The sequence below is a fragment of the Doryrhamphus excisus genome, chromosome 8, assembly GCF_030265055.1.
Source record: "Doryrhamphus excisus isolate RoL2022-K1 chromosome 8, RoL_Dexc_1.0, whole genome shotgun sequence".
NCBI lineage: Eukaryota > Metazoa > Chordata > Actinopteri > Syngnathiformes > Syngnathidae > Doryrhamphus > Doryrhamphus excisus.
The window spans coordinates 14,108,542-14,129,213 of record NC_080473.1 but is presented as its reverse complement, the minus strand read 5'-3'; the positions used below and the strand labels follow the sequence as shown (position 1 = coordinate 14,129,213).

At 40.9% G+C, this 20,672-nt stretch overlaps 2 protein-coding genes across 4 annotated transcripts in view; one reads left to right on the top strand and one right to left on the bottom strand.

Moving 5' to 3' along the window:
- Positions 1–20,672, bottom strand: part of megf6 (multiple EGF like domains 6) — a 54,252-nt gene that overhangs the window by 21,013 nt on the left and 12,567 nt on the right. For all 3 annotated transcript variants that reach the window (XM_058079847.1, XM_058079849.1, XM_058079848.1), the window contains exons 7-19: positions 19,624–19,749; positions 19,351–19,473; positions 18,047–18,169; positions 17,748–17,885; positions 17,540–17,662; positions 15,570–15,692; positions 15,262–15,492; positions 15,058–15,186; positions 11,690–11,818; positions 11,423–11,551; positions 3,984–4,118; positions 3,734–3,868; positions 2,246–2,377 (exon numbers count right to left, since the gene is read on the bottom strand). In XM_058079847.1, coding sequence (XP_057935830.1) covers positions 2,246–2,377; positions 3,734–3,868; positions 3,984–4,118; positions 11,423–11,551; positions 11,690–11,818; positions 15,058–15,186; positions 15,262–15,492; positions 15,570–15,692; positions 17,540–17,662; positions 17,748–17,885; positions 18,047–18,169; positions 19,351–19,473; positions 19,624–19,749 — 1,776 coding nt within the window. The remainder of the gene's footprint in view (positions 1–2,245; positions 2,378–3,733; positions 3,869–3,983; positions 4,119–11,422; positions 11,552–11,689; positions 11,819–15,057; positions 15,187–15,261; positions 15,493–15,569; positions 15,693–17,539; positions 17,663–17,747; positions 17,886–18,046; positions 18,170–19,350; positions 19,474–19,623; positions 19,750–20,672) is intronic.
- On the top strand, positions 6,183–11,290 carry LOC131134327 (EH domain-containing protein 2-like). Its single transcript, XM_058079472.1, has 6 exons — positions 6,183–6,403; positions 6,478–6,654; positions 8,440–8,537; positions 8,879–9,291; positions 9,380–9,544; positions 10,733–11,290. The coding sequence occupies exons 1-6, from the start codon at positions 6,183–6,185 to the stop codon at positions 11,288–11,290; spliced, it is 1,632 nt and encodes a 543-aa protein (XP_057935455.1).

The window sequence follows — 20,672 nt, the reverse complement described above, 5'->3', positions numbered from 1 at the left end:
TCCTATCATTGAAGCACATGTGCGGACTTAAATAGCCCAAAAAAGGAAACTCCTATCATTCCATTTTGATTCTAGAAAACAAAATACTTGAAAAGATCTGGTCTGTCTCACAACACAGGCATTTTCCTGATTTCCACTGAAGGCTGAGGCCCATCAGGCAAGCGGAGAAACTGAACACCTCAACTTTTGAGACAGTTGGGCCTCCAGAAAGGAGAATTCGGACAGACTGATAGCTCTATTTCTACATTGAGGTGTGATCAGAGTGACGTCTGAGCTTGAACCATTCCATTGTTATGACTATAAGGACAAGAGGCTCTGTTCTACTTGGGCATGGTCCTGATTTATGGATAAACATGGACTGCGGAGGTGCTGTGAAGGTTCTGGGTCTCTGGTACAATTACAGTAAATCATACAACTTGTTATAACATGAGGTCACATTATAAGATCATCATTCCGGTAAAAGTATGAGCTTGTTAAAGGATGGTGTAGCTTCCCGTTCAGTTTGCTCGTCAAATGAATGATTAAAAAAACGGTACAATTTTTATAATCCAATAAGTATTACTTTATGGGATTTGTGGAGTCTTGGAATGGTTTTACCTTTGACGTAACGTCAGAAGTCGATGCTTTATCTATTCCGTTTGAGTCAAGTTGAGCACACGAGAAGAATTAATCTGCACTGCCCTCTAATGGAATAGAAAATTATTACATTATAATACACTACACTCCAGGCCAGGGGTCTCAAACTCAATTTACTTGGGGGCCACTGGAGCTCGGGTCTGGGTGAGACTGGGCCGCATCAGGTTTTCCAAAAAAAAAAAAAAAAAAAAACGCATTTATTAAAAACAAAAAAAAATGTAAAAACTTCGCTTTGGTTCAAATTTTCTACAATAAAAGCTCTGACAAAACATTCCACTGTTCTCAAATATCAGAATTTTTATTTTCTACACAAAATAAGATGAAAAATAAATAAACAAATCAAGAATAAAGAAAATCAACCAATCAGTAATAAATAAATAAATAAAATAATAATAATAAAACAACAAATAATAAAAACTTAAGAAACCACATATAGTTGGTGGGTAGACAAATTATTTTTTTCAGATTAAAATGAACAAAGCATTATTAGAGCCCTGTAGACATGACAAAACACGACTATAGTCACATTTATATTCTTTTTATTTACAACATATTGCGCAACTGCAGGGTCTTGAGACACATGCTAACTCGCAAACTAGAGAGCTAGCGACCTAAACGGTAGCCTTCAAGTTATTTCCTTTCAACTTAAATAGCCAAAAACTTACCACTTCCACACGGATAGGGAGGATAACTATTAACAGTTATTTAACCTTTAACATGAACATTAATCAAACGTAATCATTTTTTCTGGGTACATGATACCATACAGCATCCATATCAAACTTGCGCGGGCCACACTAACATTAAACTTTCATATCAAGGCGGGGGCCTCAAACTAGTGTCCTGCGGGCCACATTTGGCCCGCGGGACGCGTGTTTGAGACCCCTGCTCTAGGCAATATTTAATATGGCGCCCCTCTCCATTAAAGACAAACGCGTCCAAAACAAATTAAATGTTAGAGAAGTTACTTTTGACCGGGGTTATCAACCAGGACCAAATGGTGAAAAACGAAAACTTTTACGAAACGAAACGTAAACTTAACTAACTAACAAACATGCAAAATCTCAACAATAAATGAAAAAAATCATGATCATGCTCTTGACAAAATATCATTATTCAAGTGTACTATGACTAAACGTAATTTATACAAAAACTGAGACAGTATAATTGAAGTTTACTTTTTATAAACTATACTTCATATACTTAAAAATAGTACAGTGAAGTATACTTGGCTTATACTGAAGTATAGACTAAATACATTAATACTAAGACTTATATTTTAATGCTAAAACTTGTACTTGTAATTTGTAATTGTAATTGTAATTGTAATTGTAATTTTTTATTTTTACTTTCACTGAGTACTAATAGCCTTTGATTGGCTGGGATAGGTTCCATCACCCCTTTGTGAGGATAAGCGGTAGAAAATGAATGGATGGTTCATATGTGTTGTATATTTAACCTGTATTATTACGTTTTTATAAATTATTGTCGACTAATGGTCGCTTAACTAACAAACGGCCGGACTGTTATGACGCTAAACAGCCACACGAGGGCAGCATTAGCAAAGCATTGTGTGCTCAAACTGTATGACAGCTTTTAATGCACTTACTTTCTTCACATGTATCTCCAGTGTAGCCGGCCTCACACACGCACCGACCCGTCACAGGGTCACAGCCTGCAGAGTTGTCTTGGCACCGGCATTTACTGATGCATCCTGGACCCCATGAACCAGACTCACACACTGTCAATAGAAGCAATGTGTTCAAAAAAGTAATGGATTTTGTGGAAGTTATTATAGAGAATCATGGGGAGAACATGCTCCAACCGGAGTTCAATTCCACCCTCGGCCATCTCTATGTGGAGTTTGCATGTTCTCCCCGTGCATGCGTGGGTTTTCTCCAGGTACTCCGGTTTCCTCCCACATTCCAAAAACATGCTAGGTTAATTAGCGACTCCAAATTGTCCATAGGTATGAATGTGAGTGTGAATGGTTGTTTGTCTATATGTGACCCGTGATTGGCTGGCCACCAGTCCAGGGTGTACTCCGCCTCTCGCCTGAAGACAGCTGGGATAGGCTCCAGCACGCCTGTCTCGCTCATGAGGATAAGCGGTAGAAAATGAATGAATGAATAAATGAATTAAGAAGCACAGCTTTTAAATGCACACAGTCAGGATATCAGAAAGATCTGAGTTCGAATCCCCGCTTGAGAATTTTTGTGTGGAGTCTGCATTTTGTTTGTTCTCCGGGTACTCCGGTTTCCTCCCACATTCCAAAAACATGCTAGGTTAATTAGCGACTGTAATATCCCTTTGATGTACTCCTTCCTGATCCTATCCATCCTGGTCACTCCCAATGAGAACCTCAGCATCCTTATCTCTGCTACCTCCAGTTCTGCTTCCTATTGTGGCAGGAAGGACATCCGACATAAAAATGTTGCCAACACAATTATGCAAATCAAACTCAAATTAATTTTGGTTAATTTTAAAAGTTAATTAGCGACTCCAAATTGTCCATAGGTATGAATGTGAGTGTGAATGGTTGTTTGTCTATATGTGCCCTGTGATTGGCTGGCCACCGGTCCAGGGTGTACCCCGCCTGGAGCCCAGAGGTGGTCCTGTTTGCAAGACTTATATGTATGTGTATCACTGTTCGTTAATCTTATATAATAATCTTACATTGAGGCTGCAGAATATATGATGAAAACAGAGAGAGATGAACTTTCCATAAACCAGCAGAATAAACAGCCATGGCTCATTGGTATGGACCAAGATTTACACAATTGTTTGAACACATTATTGCAAAGAACGCCTGTCTTGGTCACATGAATCAAAGTGAAAAACCTTTTGTATTTCACACAAAAAATACAGATTCCCCGGAACAAAACGTTTTCCAGGGAATATAACCTGCTGAATGACTTTATAGTTTACTTAATACTTCATAGACACATATTTACTCAAGTGTTAAGTATGCTTGTGGACACATGCTTGAGTACAGTGTGCATGTTCACACGCTTCTCAAGTACAGTATTGTGGTAATATCAATTATAACCACACGAGGGCGCCATTAAGTGAATGAAGCAAGTAAGGTTTATCTCACCCAGATGACATTTCTCTCCATGAAGGCCGGCGGGACATTTCATGCTGCATTCGCCTGTCGTGGGGTCACATGACCCTCCACTTGGGCAGTCACATGACCGCTTGCAGCCAGCGCCAAAGAATCCGTGCTCACATTCTGCATTAGAACACATAAGCATGCAGATACTGTATAAACATAGCGGAGTAATAACAGTAATAATGAAAATATTGCTGCTGTGGTTTAACAAAATAAACACATTAAGGGATTATACCTTTCTCACATTGCGGGCCGTGGTATGCAGGCTTACAGATACAGCTCCCCATCTCGGGGTCGCAGCCAGTGGAATGTTCCTGAACACAGTCACATTCTTTCGAACAGCTCGGGCCATGCGTCCACTTGGGGCAAGCTGAGGGGCGGAAGCACAGTTGGAAAACACAAAACAAAATGGTTTAGTTTGAAGTATCAATAATTTAGTTAGCAAAAACATGCTAGGTTAATTTGGCGACTCCAAATTGTCCATCTCAGTCTGGCCTCTCATGTAATGTCCCTCTGATGTACTCCTTCCTGATCCTATCCATCCTGGTCGCTCCCAATGAGAAACTCATCTGCATCCCTACTGTGTCAGGAAGGTTGTTAGCAAGCAGGCCTCACAGCTAGGAGACCCGAGTTTGATTCCATCCTTGGCCATCTCTGTGTGGAGTTTGCATGTTCTCCCCGTGCATGCGTGGGTTTTCTCCGGGTACTCCGGTTTCCTCCCACATTCCAAAAACATTCCAGGCTAATTGGCGACTCCAAATTGTCCATCTCAGTCTGGCCTCTCTGACTTTATCTCCAAGACCTCTAATAATGTCCCTCTGATGTACTCCTTCCTGATCCTATCCATCCTGGTCACTCCCAATAAGAACCTCATCTGCATCCCTATTGTGTCAGGAAGGTCGTTAGTTGTATTGTGTCAGGAAGGTTGTTAGCAAGCAGGCCTCACAGCTAGGAGACTCGAGTTCGATTCCGTCCTCGGCCATCTCTGTGTGGAGTTTGCATGTTATTCCCGTGCATGCGTGGGTTTTCTCCGGGTACTCCGGTTTCCTCCCACATTCCAAAAACATTCTAGGTAAATTGGCGACTCCAAATTGTCCATCTCAGTCTGGCCTCTCTGACTTTATCTTCAAGGCCTCTAACATGTAATGTCCCTTTGATGCACTCCTTCCTGATCCTATCCATCCTGGTCACTCCCAATGAGAACCTCATCTGCATCCCTATTGTGTCAGGAAGGTCGTTAGTTGTACTGTGTCAGGAAGGTTGTTAGCAAGCAGGCCTCACAGCTAGGAGACCCGAGTTCGATTCCATCCTCGGCCATCTCTGTGTGGAGTTTGCATGTTCTTCCCGTGCATGTGTGGGTTTTCTCCGGGTACTCCGGTTTCCTCCCACATTCCAAAAACATGCTAGGTTAATTGGCGACTCCAAATTGTTCATCTCAGTCTGGCCTCTCTGACTTTATCTCCAAGGCCTCTAACATGTAATGTCCCTATGATGTACTCCTTCCTGATCCTATCCATCCTGGTCACTCCCAATGAGAACCTCATCTGCATCCCTATTGTGTCAGGAAGGTTGTTAGCAAGCAGGCCTCACAGCTTGGAGACCCGAGTTCGATTCCGTCCTCGGCCATCTCTGTGTGGAGTTTCCATGTTCTTCCTGTGCGTGCGTGGGTTTTCTCCGGGTACTCCGGTTTCCTCCCACATTCCAAAAATATGCTAGGTTAATTGGCAACTCCAAATTGTCCATCTCCTCTAACATGTAATATCCCTCTGATGTACTCCTTCCTGATCCTATCCATCCTGGTCACTCCCAATGAGAACCTCAGCATCCTTATCTCCAGTTCTGCTTCCTATTGTGTCAGGAAGGACATCCGACACAATTATGCAAATCAAACTCAAGTTAATTTTGGTTAATTGTAAAGTTTGAAGTATTTGAAATGTTTCTCATAATGTACAGAATTTGGCACAAAAGGGTGGGAATGTGAATAACTGCATATGTGCAGCATCTGGACACATTTTTGTGCTCTTTTTCAAATGACTTCATCACAACTTCAGGAGAAAATGGCACCACCCAAATACCGACACCAGCAGCTTAGCTATTAGCTAATGTATTGAAAATAAAGTACGAATGTGAGCGAGGACACATCTGCAACCATTGTAAAAGAATGCTTAATGGATATGTAATCTGCCAAGATTGTCCCCATGCAGCAGCTAAAAAATCCACTCCACCCTTGTCCTACTTGACAGTGGCTTTGTGTGAGGTGCAGCTGCGGTCTCTGGTTACGCCCTCTCAACCCTCCACACGTCCCGCAGCAGGATGGAGCAAGGCAGCTGTGAGAATCTGACAATATTTCTTGAGAGCATTCTTCTATCATTTAGTTTTTGCCGCTTGCAGAGTGAGACGCTTGAACTTATCACAGCAGCAAAACGTGGTCATGATGTCCATCCGGAGACTTCGAGGCGACCCTAAAGCACTGGGGGATGTCACTATGGTGACGGAGGAGCTGAGGAATCTTTACTATAAAAGACTGCTGCCGATAGAGAAGTACTATTCCTTCCACCAGTTCCACTCTCCGAGCTACGAGGATGCAGACTTTGACAACAAGCCGATGGTGCTGGTTATGGGTCAGTACTCAACAGGAAAAACTACTTTTATCAGGTAAGAGTTCGGATTCCATTTGTATTTTGTTGACTGTACGGAAAACAAAGTACTTTGTCATCTTCTGCTTTCAGGTATCTGATTGAACAAGACTTTCTTGGTAGCAGAGTTGGACCAGAACCAACCACTGATTGCTTCACAGCCCTCATGTACGGAGCAGCGGAGGGCGTCATACCGGGGAATGCCCTCACTATGGATCCCAAAAAGCCATTTCGGAACCTTGACCCTTTTGGAAACACTTTTTTAAACAGGTGATTTGGGGGAAATCTTTTTTTAAGTGGTTAGCACGCAGGCCTCGCAGCTAAGAAACCCGAGTTCGATTTCACGCTCGGAGTTTGCATGTTCTCCCCGTGTATGCGTGGGTTTTCTCCCGGTACTCCGGTTTCCTCCCACATTCCAAAACCATGCTAGGTTAATTAGCGGAATTCAAATTGTCCATCTCTCCTTCCTGATCCTATCCATCCTGGTCACTCCCAATGAGAACCTCAGCATCCTTATCTCCAGTTCTGCTTCCCTATTGTGTCAGGAAGGACATCCGACATAAAAATGTTGCCAACACAATTATGCAAAGTTAATTTTGGTTAATTTTAAAAGTTAATTAGCGGCTCCAAATTGTCCATAGGTATGAATGTGAGTGTGAATGGTTGTTTGTCTATATGTGCCCTGTGATTGGCTAGCCACCAGTCCAGGGTGTACCTCGTCTCTCCCCCGAAGACAGCTGGGATAGGCTCCAGCATACCCAAGTGAGGATAAGCGGCATAGAAAATGGATGGATGTCAAAAAAACGTCTTCTTCTGCAGGCTATTTGCTCGTTTCTTCTCGATTCATTGTTATGTTTTTGTGTAACGCTGTGTAACACAATTATGCAAATCAAACTCAAGTTAACTTTGGTTCATTGTAAAGGTTAATTGGCGACTCCAAATTGTCCATAGGTATGGAATGTGAGTGTGAATGGTTGTTTGTCTATATGTGCCCTGTGATTGGCTGGCGACCAGTCCAGGGTGTACCCCGCCTCTCGCCCGAAGTCAACTGGGATAGGCTCCCAGAAATGAATGAATGGATGACTTAATTCTGGGTCTAGGAAGTTGAAGCATTTATACTGCAGAAAATCCTACATATAATGATGCTGGAATAATACTGATTGTAATTATTCGACAGGAGTATACATTGTGTTGCACGCCGCACAGACCCACATCACCAGTCATAGTGAAGGGGCATACAAATACTGACTTTGGGAAATCACAGTACTAACATCTAACCCAACAGTCCTCCTCTATACTGTTCATAGTCCCTAGAGAGTATTACTGCATCTATGAATCTATGGTCAGGTGAGGCGCTCATCATGAAAAATGTAAAAAGTGCTTGTTGCTGCCGTTTTTAGTAGCGTCAGAGTCAGCAACAAGTGAAATGCAAAAAAAATATTTTTATGGTGAGCTGAATGAATGATTGAATGAATATGATGGAGGACTATTTTCGGTGTACATGGAGCAACTTTATTCTGAACCTTATGGCTTGTACAGTTTTGCGGTTCACTTATGGCTAAAATTTACATTCCCCAAGAAGAAGGGACGTGAACGAGTAAAATGAAAGCTAATTTCACATTTTCCGTAGCGTTGAATTACGACAGCTTGTGTTTTGTGAATATTCTGGCCGCCAACCGTCCATTATCGTGATGATTGTGTGATGAAGAGGAAAGCTCAAGCTAAATGGCTAATTTGCCTCAAGACGACAGAGAGAGTGAGAGAGGCCGACAACGCGTGTGATGAATGAATTATGAGGTTGTTCAATTGCGATTGCTGAAGAAGACGACTTTAGTGGTTCTAGTTCCCTGGAGGAGGAGAGGGAGGATGGCGATGAATGACTACTCTGATTAACTCAGTTTAACTCGTCATATCACACACGCTATTCAGCACTGTTGGGTTACTCTCACAGGTTGTTACTCGTTTTTTAAATGAAGTGGGCTCAGATTAATTTATTTCATTGGGTAATGGCAATTTCTCATTGTGAATGTATCGCATATAATTATGTATTTACAGGTTTCAGTGTGTGCAGATGCCTAATCAGGTCCTTGAGAGCATCAGCATTATCGACACGCCGGGGATTTTAACTGCAGCGAGGAAAAAACTAAGCAGGGGTGAGTTAAGACACCATTTTTTCTTGGTTTCTTTTTCCGAAGCAACTGCAGATAGCTTGTTGATATCAAGAAGTATAGTAAAAACAGATGGAAAAAAAATAAGAATTTGAATTATGCAAAGCTGAATTAAATTGATTTCAGTCCTCACCGCAACAGATGAGAACAATGTGAAGTGTTGGAAGGAGATGAGCAGAAAGAACATTTATCTGTGGGTGTAACTGAAATGGTTTAAAAAGCAGAGATGGCCATTGGAATATGTTCTATGCTTCTAGCTCGTTTCTTGAGGCACAGACCTCATTACCATCAGCGCTAATGAAAACCCTGTGTTCCTTCCTTTCAAGGGTACGACTTCCCAGCCGTGCTGCGCTGGTTTGCCGAGCGTGTGGATCGAATCATCCTGCTGTTCGACGCACACAAGCTCGAGTTCTCAGATGAGCTCACACGGGCCTTCGGGGCTCTTTTTGGCTACGAGGACAAGTTACGAGTGGTTCTGAACAAGGCCGACAGGGTGGACTCGCAGCAGCTCATGAGAGTATATGGCGCCCTCATGTGGTCATTGGGAAAAGTGTTTAGAACTCCTGAGATTTTGAGAGTTTACATCGGATCCTTTTGGTCGGAGCCGAGACTAATGTGTGACCACTATGAACTGATAGAACTGGAGGAGGAGGACCTCATGGCGGACATAAGAAACCTACCGCACAACGCCGCTGTGAGAAAACTGAATGACTTGGTGAAGAGAGCCCGACTTGTGAGGGTAAGAGAGCCGAGTGGGACCATCTGCTGTTAATACCCACTCATTTAGTCTTTTATTACATTTTTCCTTTCCCCCCCCCTTCTTATAGGCCCATGCGCACATTATTAGCTATTTGAAGCAAGAGATGCCAACATTTTTTTGCAAAGACAGCAAGAAGCACAGTCTGATCTACCAGCTTCCTGTCATTTTCACCAAGATCCAGCAGCAACACCGAGTTCCAGCGGGAGATTTCCCCGACTGCACCAAGATGCAGGTCAAATTAGCAAAGCTTAAACCGGGCAACCACTTCAGGAATGGCTATGATCCAGAAGAAAATTCACCATTCACAAATAGTACTGACCTTCACGTAAACCTGATACAAAGCCAGGCAACTATGACATGAATTTGGATTATTGAATATTTGCTCCTGACTTGAAAGTTTGAGTATAGCTATAAAGTCCACATACAATTGGGTGCCTGCAAAGTCTGATGAGATCCAAGGCCAAGCTCCAAACAAATACAACTGCACTAACAATTATTCAACCCTCATTATAAATTGTACTTATTAAAGTTTACAAACTTGTAGTACTTTTCAATCAACTCAGGAAATCGGTCGGTATTTCTAAATTCCAGTTGGTAATGGTAATGGTTTTATTTCATTTGAACACTTCCTGCTTTCCATAATAATTTTAAGTTTTTGTTTTTTTTTAATAATGCACCTCGTACAGAAGTACGAGGTGATATGACCATACAATGACATAATGGGTACCATAGTAACTGTCAATATAGTTAAAGTTTATACAAAAATAAATATATTATATATACACACACACATATATGTATATATATATATATGTGTAAATATATATATATACACATGAATAAATAAAAATAATTTCTAAAGTATTTTCTGTATGATTCCAATCGTTTTAAACTGTCAATATAGTTGAAGTTTATACAAAAATAAATATTATATATATATATATATATATATATATATATATATATATATATATATATATATATATATATATATATATATATATATATATATATATATATATATATATATATATATATATACATAAATAAATACAAATAATTTCTAAAGTATTTTCTGTATGATTCCAATCACTTTGCAAATTCTGCGGCTTCATTCAGTCACGATTTTTGAAACATATATCAATTAATAAATCATGCCGTTCCATGTTTGTTTGTATATATATGTGCCCTGCCATTGGCTGGTGACTGGTCAAGGGTGTACCTCGCTTAAATTCAGCATTGTCAAGTAGATAAAACGGCTAAGTTAAATACAAATATGGTGTATAAGCAGTCAATTTGTGAATGGAATATTACATTCATACATCTGATCTGATTGCCGGAACAATAAAATTATTTATTTTATTGTATTGATTTAGCGAATATAAACCTGAAATAATTATTTGCAACTTTTTCCTTTCAGGAGCAACTTCTGGGACAGAATTTCTCAAAGTTCAAGAAACTAAAACCAAGTCTGATGTCTTCCCTTGACAAACTCCTGAACAATGACATCGCAAACCTGGTGCCCATGCTTCAGCAACAAGAACTGATAAAGAAATCCCTCCCCGCGGTGCTGGATGGCGAGTTCCTGGAAACGTTCAGCGGCGAACACTACAAGAGACATCCCTTCAAAGAATCCAAGGATGACGACGACAGCAAATGCGACTTCAATGAGTGGATCGTGGAGAGACACAAGCCAAAGTATGACGAGATCTTCTACAACCTCAGCCCAAATGAGGGCAAACTCAGCGGTGCCAAAGCCAAACAGTGGATGACCAAAACACTTCTGCCTAGTTCAGTGCTTGCACATATCTGGAGGCTGGCAGATGTTGACGGAGATGGTATGTTGGACAATGAGGAGTTTGCTTTGGCTGTTCACCTTATTGAAGGCAAACTAGAAGGCCATTGGCTCCCGCGTGAGTTGCCCTCTTGCCTGCTGCCGCCTTCGAAACGACTAAATATGACTGATAATGACATGTAGACAAGATATCGCAGTGAAAAAGTACATTATTTGTACCTAATTGTACCTAATTTTATGTAACATACAGTATTTGTAATCATTGTTTATGAATCATATTCAGAATGATGGCTTTAACACCAAGCTGTTACTCACGCAAATGGCAGCGTCGACCATATAATCCAGGGGAACATAGACAAGCTCCATGCAGACGATGGCAGTGGCCATTGTTTGGACAGTTGCACTTTCTCATGCAATGGCTTCCAAAATATCCCCTCGGACATCCTGTGAACATGAATGATATCAGAGCACATTTTAGGACAAGCAAAGTCCAACAAAACTGCAAAAACAATGTTTCTTATTTATAAATCCTTATGTGTTCTGTGCCTGATGTGTGTGAATTTTGTCTACAAATATACAAACCATCCTGGCAGAGTAGACCTTTAACCCCGGCAGGGCACGAACACTTCCCAGTCACGGAGTCACATGTGCCTCCATTCTTACATTGGCACAGACTGTTACAGGCGTGCCCAAAAGTCCCCTGTGGACAAGCTGGAGACGAATGGCATATTAGCATTGTTATCTCAACAATGATTCAACCCTCATTATAAATTGCACTTATTTAAAGTTTACAAACTGTTCAAAAAACATGCTAGCATGTGCCTAGCAAATACCCAAAAAACATGCTAGCATGTACCTAGCATGTTTTTTGGAATTCCAAAGAATTTCCAAAAGACATTCCAAAAAACATGCTAGGTACATGTTAGGTACTACCTAGCATGTACCTAGCAAATACCCAAAAAACATGCTAGGTACATGCTAGGTACTACCTAGCATGTTTTTTGAACATGCTAGCATGTACCTAGCAAATGTTTTTTGCTAGCATGTTTTTTGGGTATTTGCTAGGTACATGCTAGCATGTTTTTTGCACATGCTAGCATGTACCTAGCAAATGTTTTTTGAACATGCTAGCATGTACCTAGCAAATACCCCAAAAAACATGCTAACATGTACCTAACATGTTTTTTGGAATTCCAAAGAATTTCCAAAAGACATTCCAAAAAACATGCTTGCATGTACCTAGCATGTTTTTTGGGTATTTGCTAGGTACATGCTAGGTAGTACCTAACATGTACCTAGCATGTTTTTTGGAATTTCCTCCCACATTCCAAAAAACATGCTAGGTACATGTTAGCATGTTTTTTGGGTATTTGCTAGGTACATGCTTGCATGTTTTTTGAACATGCTAGCATGTACCTAGCAAATGTTTTTTGAACATGCTAGCATGTACCTAGCAAATACCCCCAAAACATGCTAACATGTACCTAGCATGTTTTTTGCAATGTGGGAGGAAACCGGAGTCCCCGGAGAAAATCCACACATGCACAGGGAGAACACACAGAGATGGCCGAGGGTGGAATTGAACCCGGGTCTCCTAGCTGTTTGGGCTGTGCACTATTATTATAGATCAAATACTAAGCTATATTTTAAACATGTGCAAGGTACAGTGGATTGGGTGACTCCAAAATTGTCCATAGGTATGAATGTGAGTGTGAATAGTTGTTTGTCTATATGTGCCCTGTGATTGGCTGGCCACCAGTCCAGGGTGTACCCCGCCTCTCGCCTGAAGACAGCTGGGATAGGCTCCAGCATACCCGTGACCCTAGTGAGGATAAGTGGCTAGGCTAGGTTCTTACATGGCACTAAGCCCTGTTTAATATAAAAGCCATATACTGTATATAATACAGAGTCTCTGCTCCATCTTTGACTTTGAGTGACCTTGGGTTGCAGATCCCTGCTGTACAAAAAGTCGCCGCTGAGTGTGCATCCATACACCTTGAGAATGTGTTTACACATGTGACATATTGATTCTAATGGACTTATTCCACATGGCTTTCCTGTCATGATTACCAGCGTGACTCCAGTTCAGAACAAAGACAAAGTCATTAATCATGGAAGTGCATGGGAAGAACGGCGCCTTGCTTTTAAACCCAGTAATGGCCATCCTTGGCCTCGGGCTGGCTGTGAGCCCCTGGCCTTGATCCAGTAGCCGACAGATTGATTCCCCCGATGCTCTTTTGTTCAGAAGTCTATAAACAACTCCCCCCCCCCCCCCCCCCCCACCACCACCGCCTACGCGGAGGAGCTGACGGTTTTGATATATAACCGTGGATCAATGCACACAGTAGTCCATCTCACTCTAAATTTGGACCACACTTAGCTAGTGGTTTTACTGGGAAGTGTGTACCCGTGTGTATATTCAAGTCCGAGAAGGAATAGTTGAAGAATATTTAGTATGGCGAATATAAATGTTATCTTCCTGCTACTGCTCTGTGTGACCTCCAAGCAGATGAACACCTTGAGTCTCATTAAATTAATAATTAAAATAATAATGTGCCGTGTGAATTTCACCCTGGGCCATCTCTGTGTGGAGTTTGCATGTTCTCCCCGTGCATGCGTGGGTTTTCTCCGGGTGCTCCAGTTTCCTCCCACATTCCAAAAAAAAAACTAGGTACATGTTAGCATGTTTTTGGGTATTTGCTAGCATGTTCAAAAAACATTTGCTAGGTACATGCTAGCATGTTCAAAAAACATGCTAACATGTACCTAGCATGTTTTTTGGAATGTGGGAGGATTTTTTTTTTAAAAATTTTTGTGAGTGTAACTAACAAAAATTAATTTGAATAAAATTTTGCTTATTTAAATGTATAATTTTCCTCTTTGGTTTGCACGGTGAGCGAGTGGTTTGCGCGCAGGCCTCACAGCTAGGAGACCCAAGTTCAATTCCACCCTCCGCCATCTCTGTGTGGAGTTTGCATGTTCTCCCCGTACATGCGTGGGTTTCCTCCCACATTCCAAAAACATGCTAGGTTAATTAGCGACTCCAAATTGTCCATAGGTATTAATGTGAGTGTGAATGGTTGTTTGTCTATATGTGCCCTGTGATTGGCTGGCCACCAGTCCAGGGTGTACGCCTGAAGACAGCTGGGATAGGCTCCAGCAAGTGCAACATGATAGAGTGAAAATAAGTTCTCCTCCTATTGCGTGTGGAAGTGGTACGTTTACAAGTAACCTGATATACAGCTGAGTGGTTATCTCGCTGGCCACACTGCTAGGACACCTGAGTTCGATTCCACCCTCAGCCATCTCTGTGTGGAGTTTGCATGTTCTCCCACATTCCAAAAACATGCTAGGTTAATTGGCGACTCCAAATTGTCCATAGGTATGAATGTGAGTGTGAATGGTTGTTTGTCTATATGTGCCCTGTGATTGGCTGGCCACCAGTCCAGGGTGTACCCCGCCTCTCGCCCGAAGACAACTGGGATAGGCTCCAGCACCCCCCGCGACCCTCGTGAGGAAAAGCGGTAGAAAATGAATGAATGAATGTGCCCTGTGATTGGCTGGGGACCCGGGTGTACCCCGCCTCTCGCCTGAAGACAGCTGGGATAGGCTCCAGCATGCCCATGAGGATAAGCAGTACAGAAAATAGATGGATGGATTCTCATCAAAATGTTCAGGGCTCTTCTTTGACTCATGACCGACTTTCACAAAATAGAATATAAATGCATTTTGGGAACAAACCAACAAATATACTAACATAATCTCCTTGGTGGAAGTAAAATATTTAATCTTGCATATTAAAAAAAATAAATCCTAAGCATCCCATGGAAACAAATGTCTTTAAAGTATGTTGGAAACTGAAGGAGGTTTTTCGAGCCAAGGATTTGTGCTGTAAAAGACAGATGTGGTCGGCGGATTTCATTGTGAATAGAATAAACTGTTGTACTTACTCTCATTGCAGATAATGCCAGCCCATCCAGGTGAACACTCACAGCCATCTTTATTTTCGCCACAGGCTCCGTTCACACAGTCTTCACATCTCCAACTGCAATCCTCCCCAAAGGAGTTATCCAAACATACTGGCAAGAAAAGAACAGCCATTTTTTTTTATTGTCATTGTCATTGTCGTATAAATCTTTGTGCTTTTATTGTACCGATTTGGCTGTCCAATCGAAATTCTTCGAGATGTTCATCCAGGCTCTCATCGATGTCACCGACATCATCGTAATCAGTGCCGTGACGGGAATGCAATGCTGCAGTGTAGTGGAGAAGCTGAGGAACGTTGCGGAAGAGCAGCTCAGGTAACCTATAGACTTCCAGCTGCTCTTCCAGTGGATCTTCTTCCTCTTGTTCATCATCTTCCTCCAATTCTCTGCCATATAAAGCTAACAAAGACAAAATGACGAAACTCATGGAATACTTTTGAAGTTGAGTTTCAAAGAAGGAGATCAAGGTTACTTACAGATGCAGGTGTGCTGATCCCAATCCAAGCTGAAACCCCGTCGGCAAAAACACTCGTATGTTCCCAGGGTGTTGACGCAGTCATGGTCACAGCCTGAAGTCTCCGCCAGACACTCATCGATGTCTTAGGGATGATTGGAAAAACAACAAGAGGTTGCACAGAACACATTATTTTACTATTATGAAAGTAAAATGGAATGAAACAGTATACACATAAATGTTGGATGGGACCATCTGAGTTCAGACTAAATCTTCTCCCTACTAATTATTTATTCCCCTTCTGGTGTCGGCTTCTGTGCTTTAAGCTTGGTCGGGAACAGTTTAGGGAAAGACTTTCGGTGTGACCTCAACCCTATCAAACACCTTTGGGACAAATTACAACAGGGATTGACTGCATGTCCTGCAATGGCCTGTACAAACATGGAGCTATAGTCCATTATATTTTATGGTACTGGTTGATCAGAGCAGGAAATCCACTGACAACATGATGCATGCCAATCAAATCAAAAGCAAGAAAAAATTGTAGGCAACAGTAAAATGAATGCACGTGGCGCTCTTTGATAGGAAAGTGGACAGGGGACTGGACTGGTGGCCAGCCAATCACAGGGCACATATAGACCAACAACCATTCACACTCACATTCATACCTAAGGACAATTTGGAGTTGCTAATTAACCTAGCATGTTTTTGGAATGTGGGAGGAAACCGGAGTACCTGGAGAAAACCCACGCATGCACGGGGAGAACATGTAAACTCGCCACAGAGATTATACATTATTTCTTATTTCTTATTTCTTATTTCTTATTTCTTATTTCTTATTTCTTATTTCTTATTTCTTATTTCTTATTTCTTATTTCTTATTTCTTATTTCTTATTTCTTATTTCTTATTTCTTAATTCTTATTTCTTATTTCTTATTTCTTTATTTTTATTTATTAATTTATTTTTTTATTATTTTTATTTATTTATTTATTTATTTATTTATTTATTTATTTATTTGTTTATTTATTTATTTATTTTTTTATTTTTTATTTTTTATTTTTTATTTTTTATTTTTTATTTTTTATTTTTTATTTTTTATTTTTTATTTTTTATTTTTTATTTTTTATTTTTTATTTTTTATTTTTTATTTTTTATTTTTTATTTTTTATTTTTTGAGTGTAACTAACAAAAACTAATTTGAATAAAATTTTGCTTATTTACATTTTTATTTTCCTCTTTGGGTTGCACGGTGAACGAGTGGTTTGCGCGCAGGCCTCACAGGTAGGAGACCCAAGTTCAATTTCACCCTCGGCCATCTCTGTGTGGAGTTTGCATGTTCTCCCCGTGCATGTGTGGGTTTTCTCCGGGTACTCCGGTTTCCTCCCACATTCCAAAAACATGCTAGGTTAATTGGCGACTCCAAATTGTCCATAGGTATGAATGTGAGTGTGAATGGTTGTTTGTCTATATGTGCTTTATTTTCCCAGTCCACTTTTCTATGAAAGAGCGCCATGTGCATTAATTTTACTATTGCCTACAATTTTTTCTGGCAACCAGTCCAGGGTGTACCCTGCCTCTCGCCTGAAGACAGCTGGGATAGGCTCCAGCACCCCCACGACCCTCGTGAGGAAAAGCGGTAGAAAATGAATGAATGAATGAGTCTCCATGAATTAACTCCCTCTTTTCCTCTAAATTCCTGTGAAATGTCCCCAATGTAGTCCATATAATATATTCTGAATGACAAAAAAACAGCGCTATTCTTTCACTCGACAATAAAATAATGAAGATGAGGATCTTTCTGGATGTTTTTGATCGCACCATGGCCTTTTGACAATGATTTACTTCTGATGCAACCAAAATATTCTGTTATTTGTCACAAGTTCTGGAATTGTCTCAGTGATTCCAACAAATTTTGGAAGATGTGTGCAGCATCACAATAAAGAAAGCACAACAAAGACTAAATAATCTGCCAACAATCCGGATCTCTTACCGTCGCAACCGCAGCCATCTGGATTTGGTGTGTGGCCGGCTCTACAGCTGCATTCGTAGCCGCCTGGATAGTTTCTGCAGAAGTGGTTGCAGCAGGATTCCCCGTTGACGCACTCATCACTGTCTATGAGAGGTATGGAGTGGTACAGTAGAAGTTCCACCAGAGAAGGTAGAAAAAAACACATCATGAGAGTAAAAGACGTTCTTACCTACGCAAGTCTTCCTGTCCTGGTCGAGCTGGTAGCCCTGATGGCAGGAGCAAAGGGGTCCGTTGGTTGTGTGCTCACATTGATGAGAGCAACCACCATTATTCTTCTCGCAGCTGTTAACAATCTCCATCTCAATGCCTGGAGTGTACAAATTTTGACAAATAGGGACAAATGAGTTTGAATTGTGTCACTTTTGGACTGCAAGTAAATGGTTTGTGCTTCTCCATTTGGAAGCGTTTTAAAAATAAAATGTCATTTCTGTTTCTGCTATGCGGAGAACACATTTTATCTTTACTCACGGTAGCACTGTTTTCCATCTGCACCGAGCTCGAAGCCTGGATGACACACACATCGGAACGAGCCGTGTGTGTTGACACATCCATGGGAGCACTTGTCGTGACCTGAACTGCACTCATCAATGTCTGTCGGAAGACAGGAAGTGAAGTTACACAAATGTGCTTGGTTGACCGGCGGTATGGTAAACACATAGAAACGTTAACACAAAAAACAGAAATACAAGAGTCACGCAAAGATTGATAATAATCAACCATCAGCTTCATAGACACAATAATGTATTGGTAGAGTCTGATGGGAGAACCAAGCTGTAAAAGCTATGGATGGTCATGGGTAGAGCAGTGGGCAGAACAAACAAACGGACGTAGCAGCAACTAAGTGAGCAACTTAAACTACGACGACCATATGCAATTATCCATACATTCCATTTTCTATGCCACTTATAATCATTAGCATCATGGGGGTATGCCGGAGCCTCATATGCAACGTCTTCTTCTTCTTCTTCTTTCTCTTTGGGTTTTTCCCTTCAGGGGTCGCCACAGCAAATCAATCTCCTCCATCCAACCCTGTCTCTCTCACAACAACTACCCTCATGTCCTCCATAAAGCTCCTCTTTGGTCTTCTTCTACGTCTCCTACCTGGTAGCTCTAAACGTAGCATCCTTCTACCAATATATTTACTATCTTTCCTCTGGACATGTCCGAACTATCTCAGTCTGGCATCTCTGACTTCTCCAAGGCCTCTAACATGTAATGTCGCTCTGATGTACTAGTTCCTGATCCTATCCATCCTGGTCACTCCCAATGAGAACCTCATCCTCATCTCTGCTACCTCCTTTTCTAATTCCTGTCTTTAATTCAGTGGAACTGTCTATAGAACAAACAACATGGCTCATTTCACCAGTTTTGTATACCTTTCCTTTCATTTTAGCTAAAATACCAGTCATTTTGTTTTTCATCTGTTGTTGTTATTGTTGTAACTTAAATAATTGCAACTTCTAACGTAATTATTAATTTTTATTCATTCATTCATTCATTTTCTACCGCTTTTTCCTCACGAGGGTCGTGGGGGTGCTGGAGCCTATCCCAGCTGTCTTTTGGGCGAGAGGCGGGGTACACCCTGGACTGGTCGCCAGCCAATCACAGGGCACATATAGACAAACAACCATTCACACTCACATTCATACCTATGGACAATTTGGAGTCGCCAATTGTTTTTCATCTGTTGTTGTTATTGTTGTAACTTAAATGATTGCAACTTCTGTGTGTAACCTAATAAAATGTCTGATGACTGTATTATGATTCCTCACCTGCGCAGTCCTTGCCGTCTTCAACCAGAGTAAAACCAGGGTGACAGCTGCACTGGACTCGGCCATCGACATCGAGACATAGCTGAGCACAGCCTCCATTACTTTCCTCACAGGAGTCCCTCACTGATGTACATGCAAATACAAAGACACAGTGACACAACCAGGTGGGGAATACACTCGTGTGTGTCATGTACTATACGAGTTGGGGTATCTACAGACCTTTTGTGATTTGGTAAAGCTTTAGCATGCGGGGAATCAAAAACCATGACTTACATTCACAGTGTCTCCCATCCGTCTTCAGCTTGTAGTTGTTTCGACATTCACATTTGTAATGATTATTCCCCATATCCACACACTGATGTTCACAACCACCATTAAGCACCGAGCAGGAGTTTACAGCTTAAACAGAAAAACAGTCAAATTGAATTCAAGTCAGATATGGCAGGCAATTCCATGTAACATCATTTTTAAAAATGACTGTCCTTTATGGATGATTGGGTGCTTTCAGAAGAAAAAAGAATGTTTATGCACAGAAATAAACCTCAAACTGTCTTAAGAGAGAGACAGAGAACTCCAGAAGGAGAAAGACGTGTTTTTTATGGTTTCATCAGTGATGGGTTGACCCACTGACCCACACTCTAAATTTGTTATCTTCATTACAGTCGATTGTCTTCATTTTGTACATCGTCTCTTAGCTGCACTGCTTCAAGTACATGTATGTGTATGTTCAATTATTTTTTTGTCTAAGCTGATTTCAGCTTCTATGTGCTACAATGTCAAAATAATTTTCCCAGGGTCTCCAGAATCAGTACTGTTGAACCATGTAAAGCAGGGGTCTCAAACTCAATTTGCTTGGGGGCCAATGGAGCTCGGATCTGGGTGAGACTGGGCCGCATCAGGTTTTCCCCCAAAAAACAAAAAAACGCATTTATTAAAAACGAAAAAAAATTTAAAACTTCGCTTTGGTTCCAATTTTCTACAATAAAAGCTCTGATAAAACATTCCACTGTTCTCAAATATCTTACTTTTTATTTTTATACACAAAATAAGATGAAAAATGAATAAACAAATCAAGAATAAAGAAAATCAATCAATCAGTAATAAATGAATAAATATAATAATAATAATAAAAGGGCAAATAATAAAAACTTAAGAAACCACATATAGTTGGTGGGTAGACAAATTATTTTTTTCAGATTAAAATGAACAAAGCATTATTAGAGCCCTGTAGACATGACAAAACACGACTATAGTCACATTTATACTCTTTTTATTTACAACATATTGCGCAACTGCAGGGTCTTGAGACACATGCTAACTCG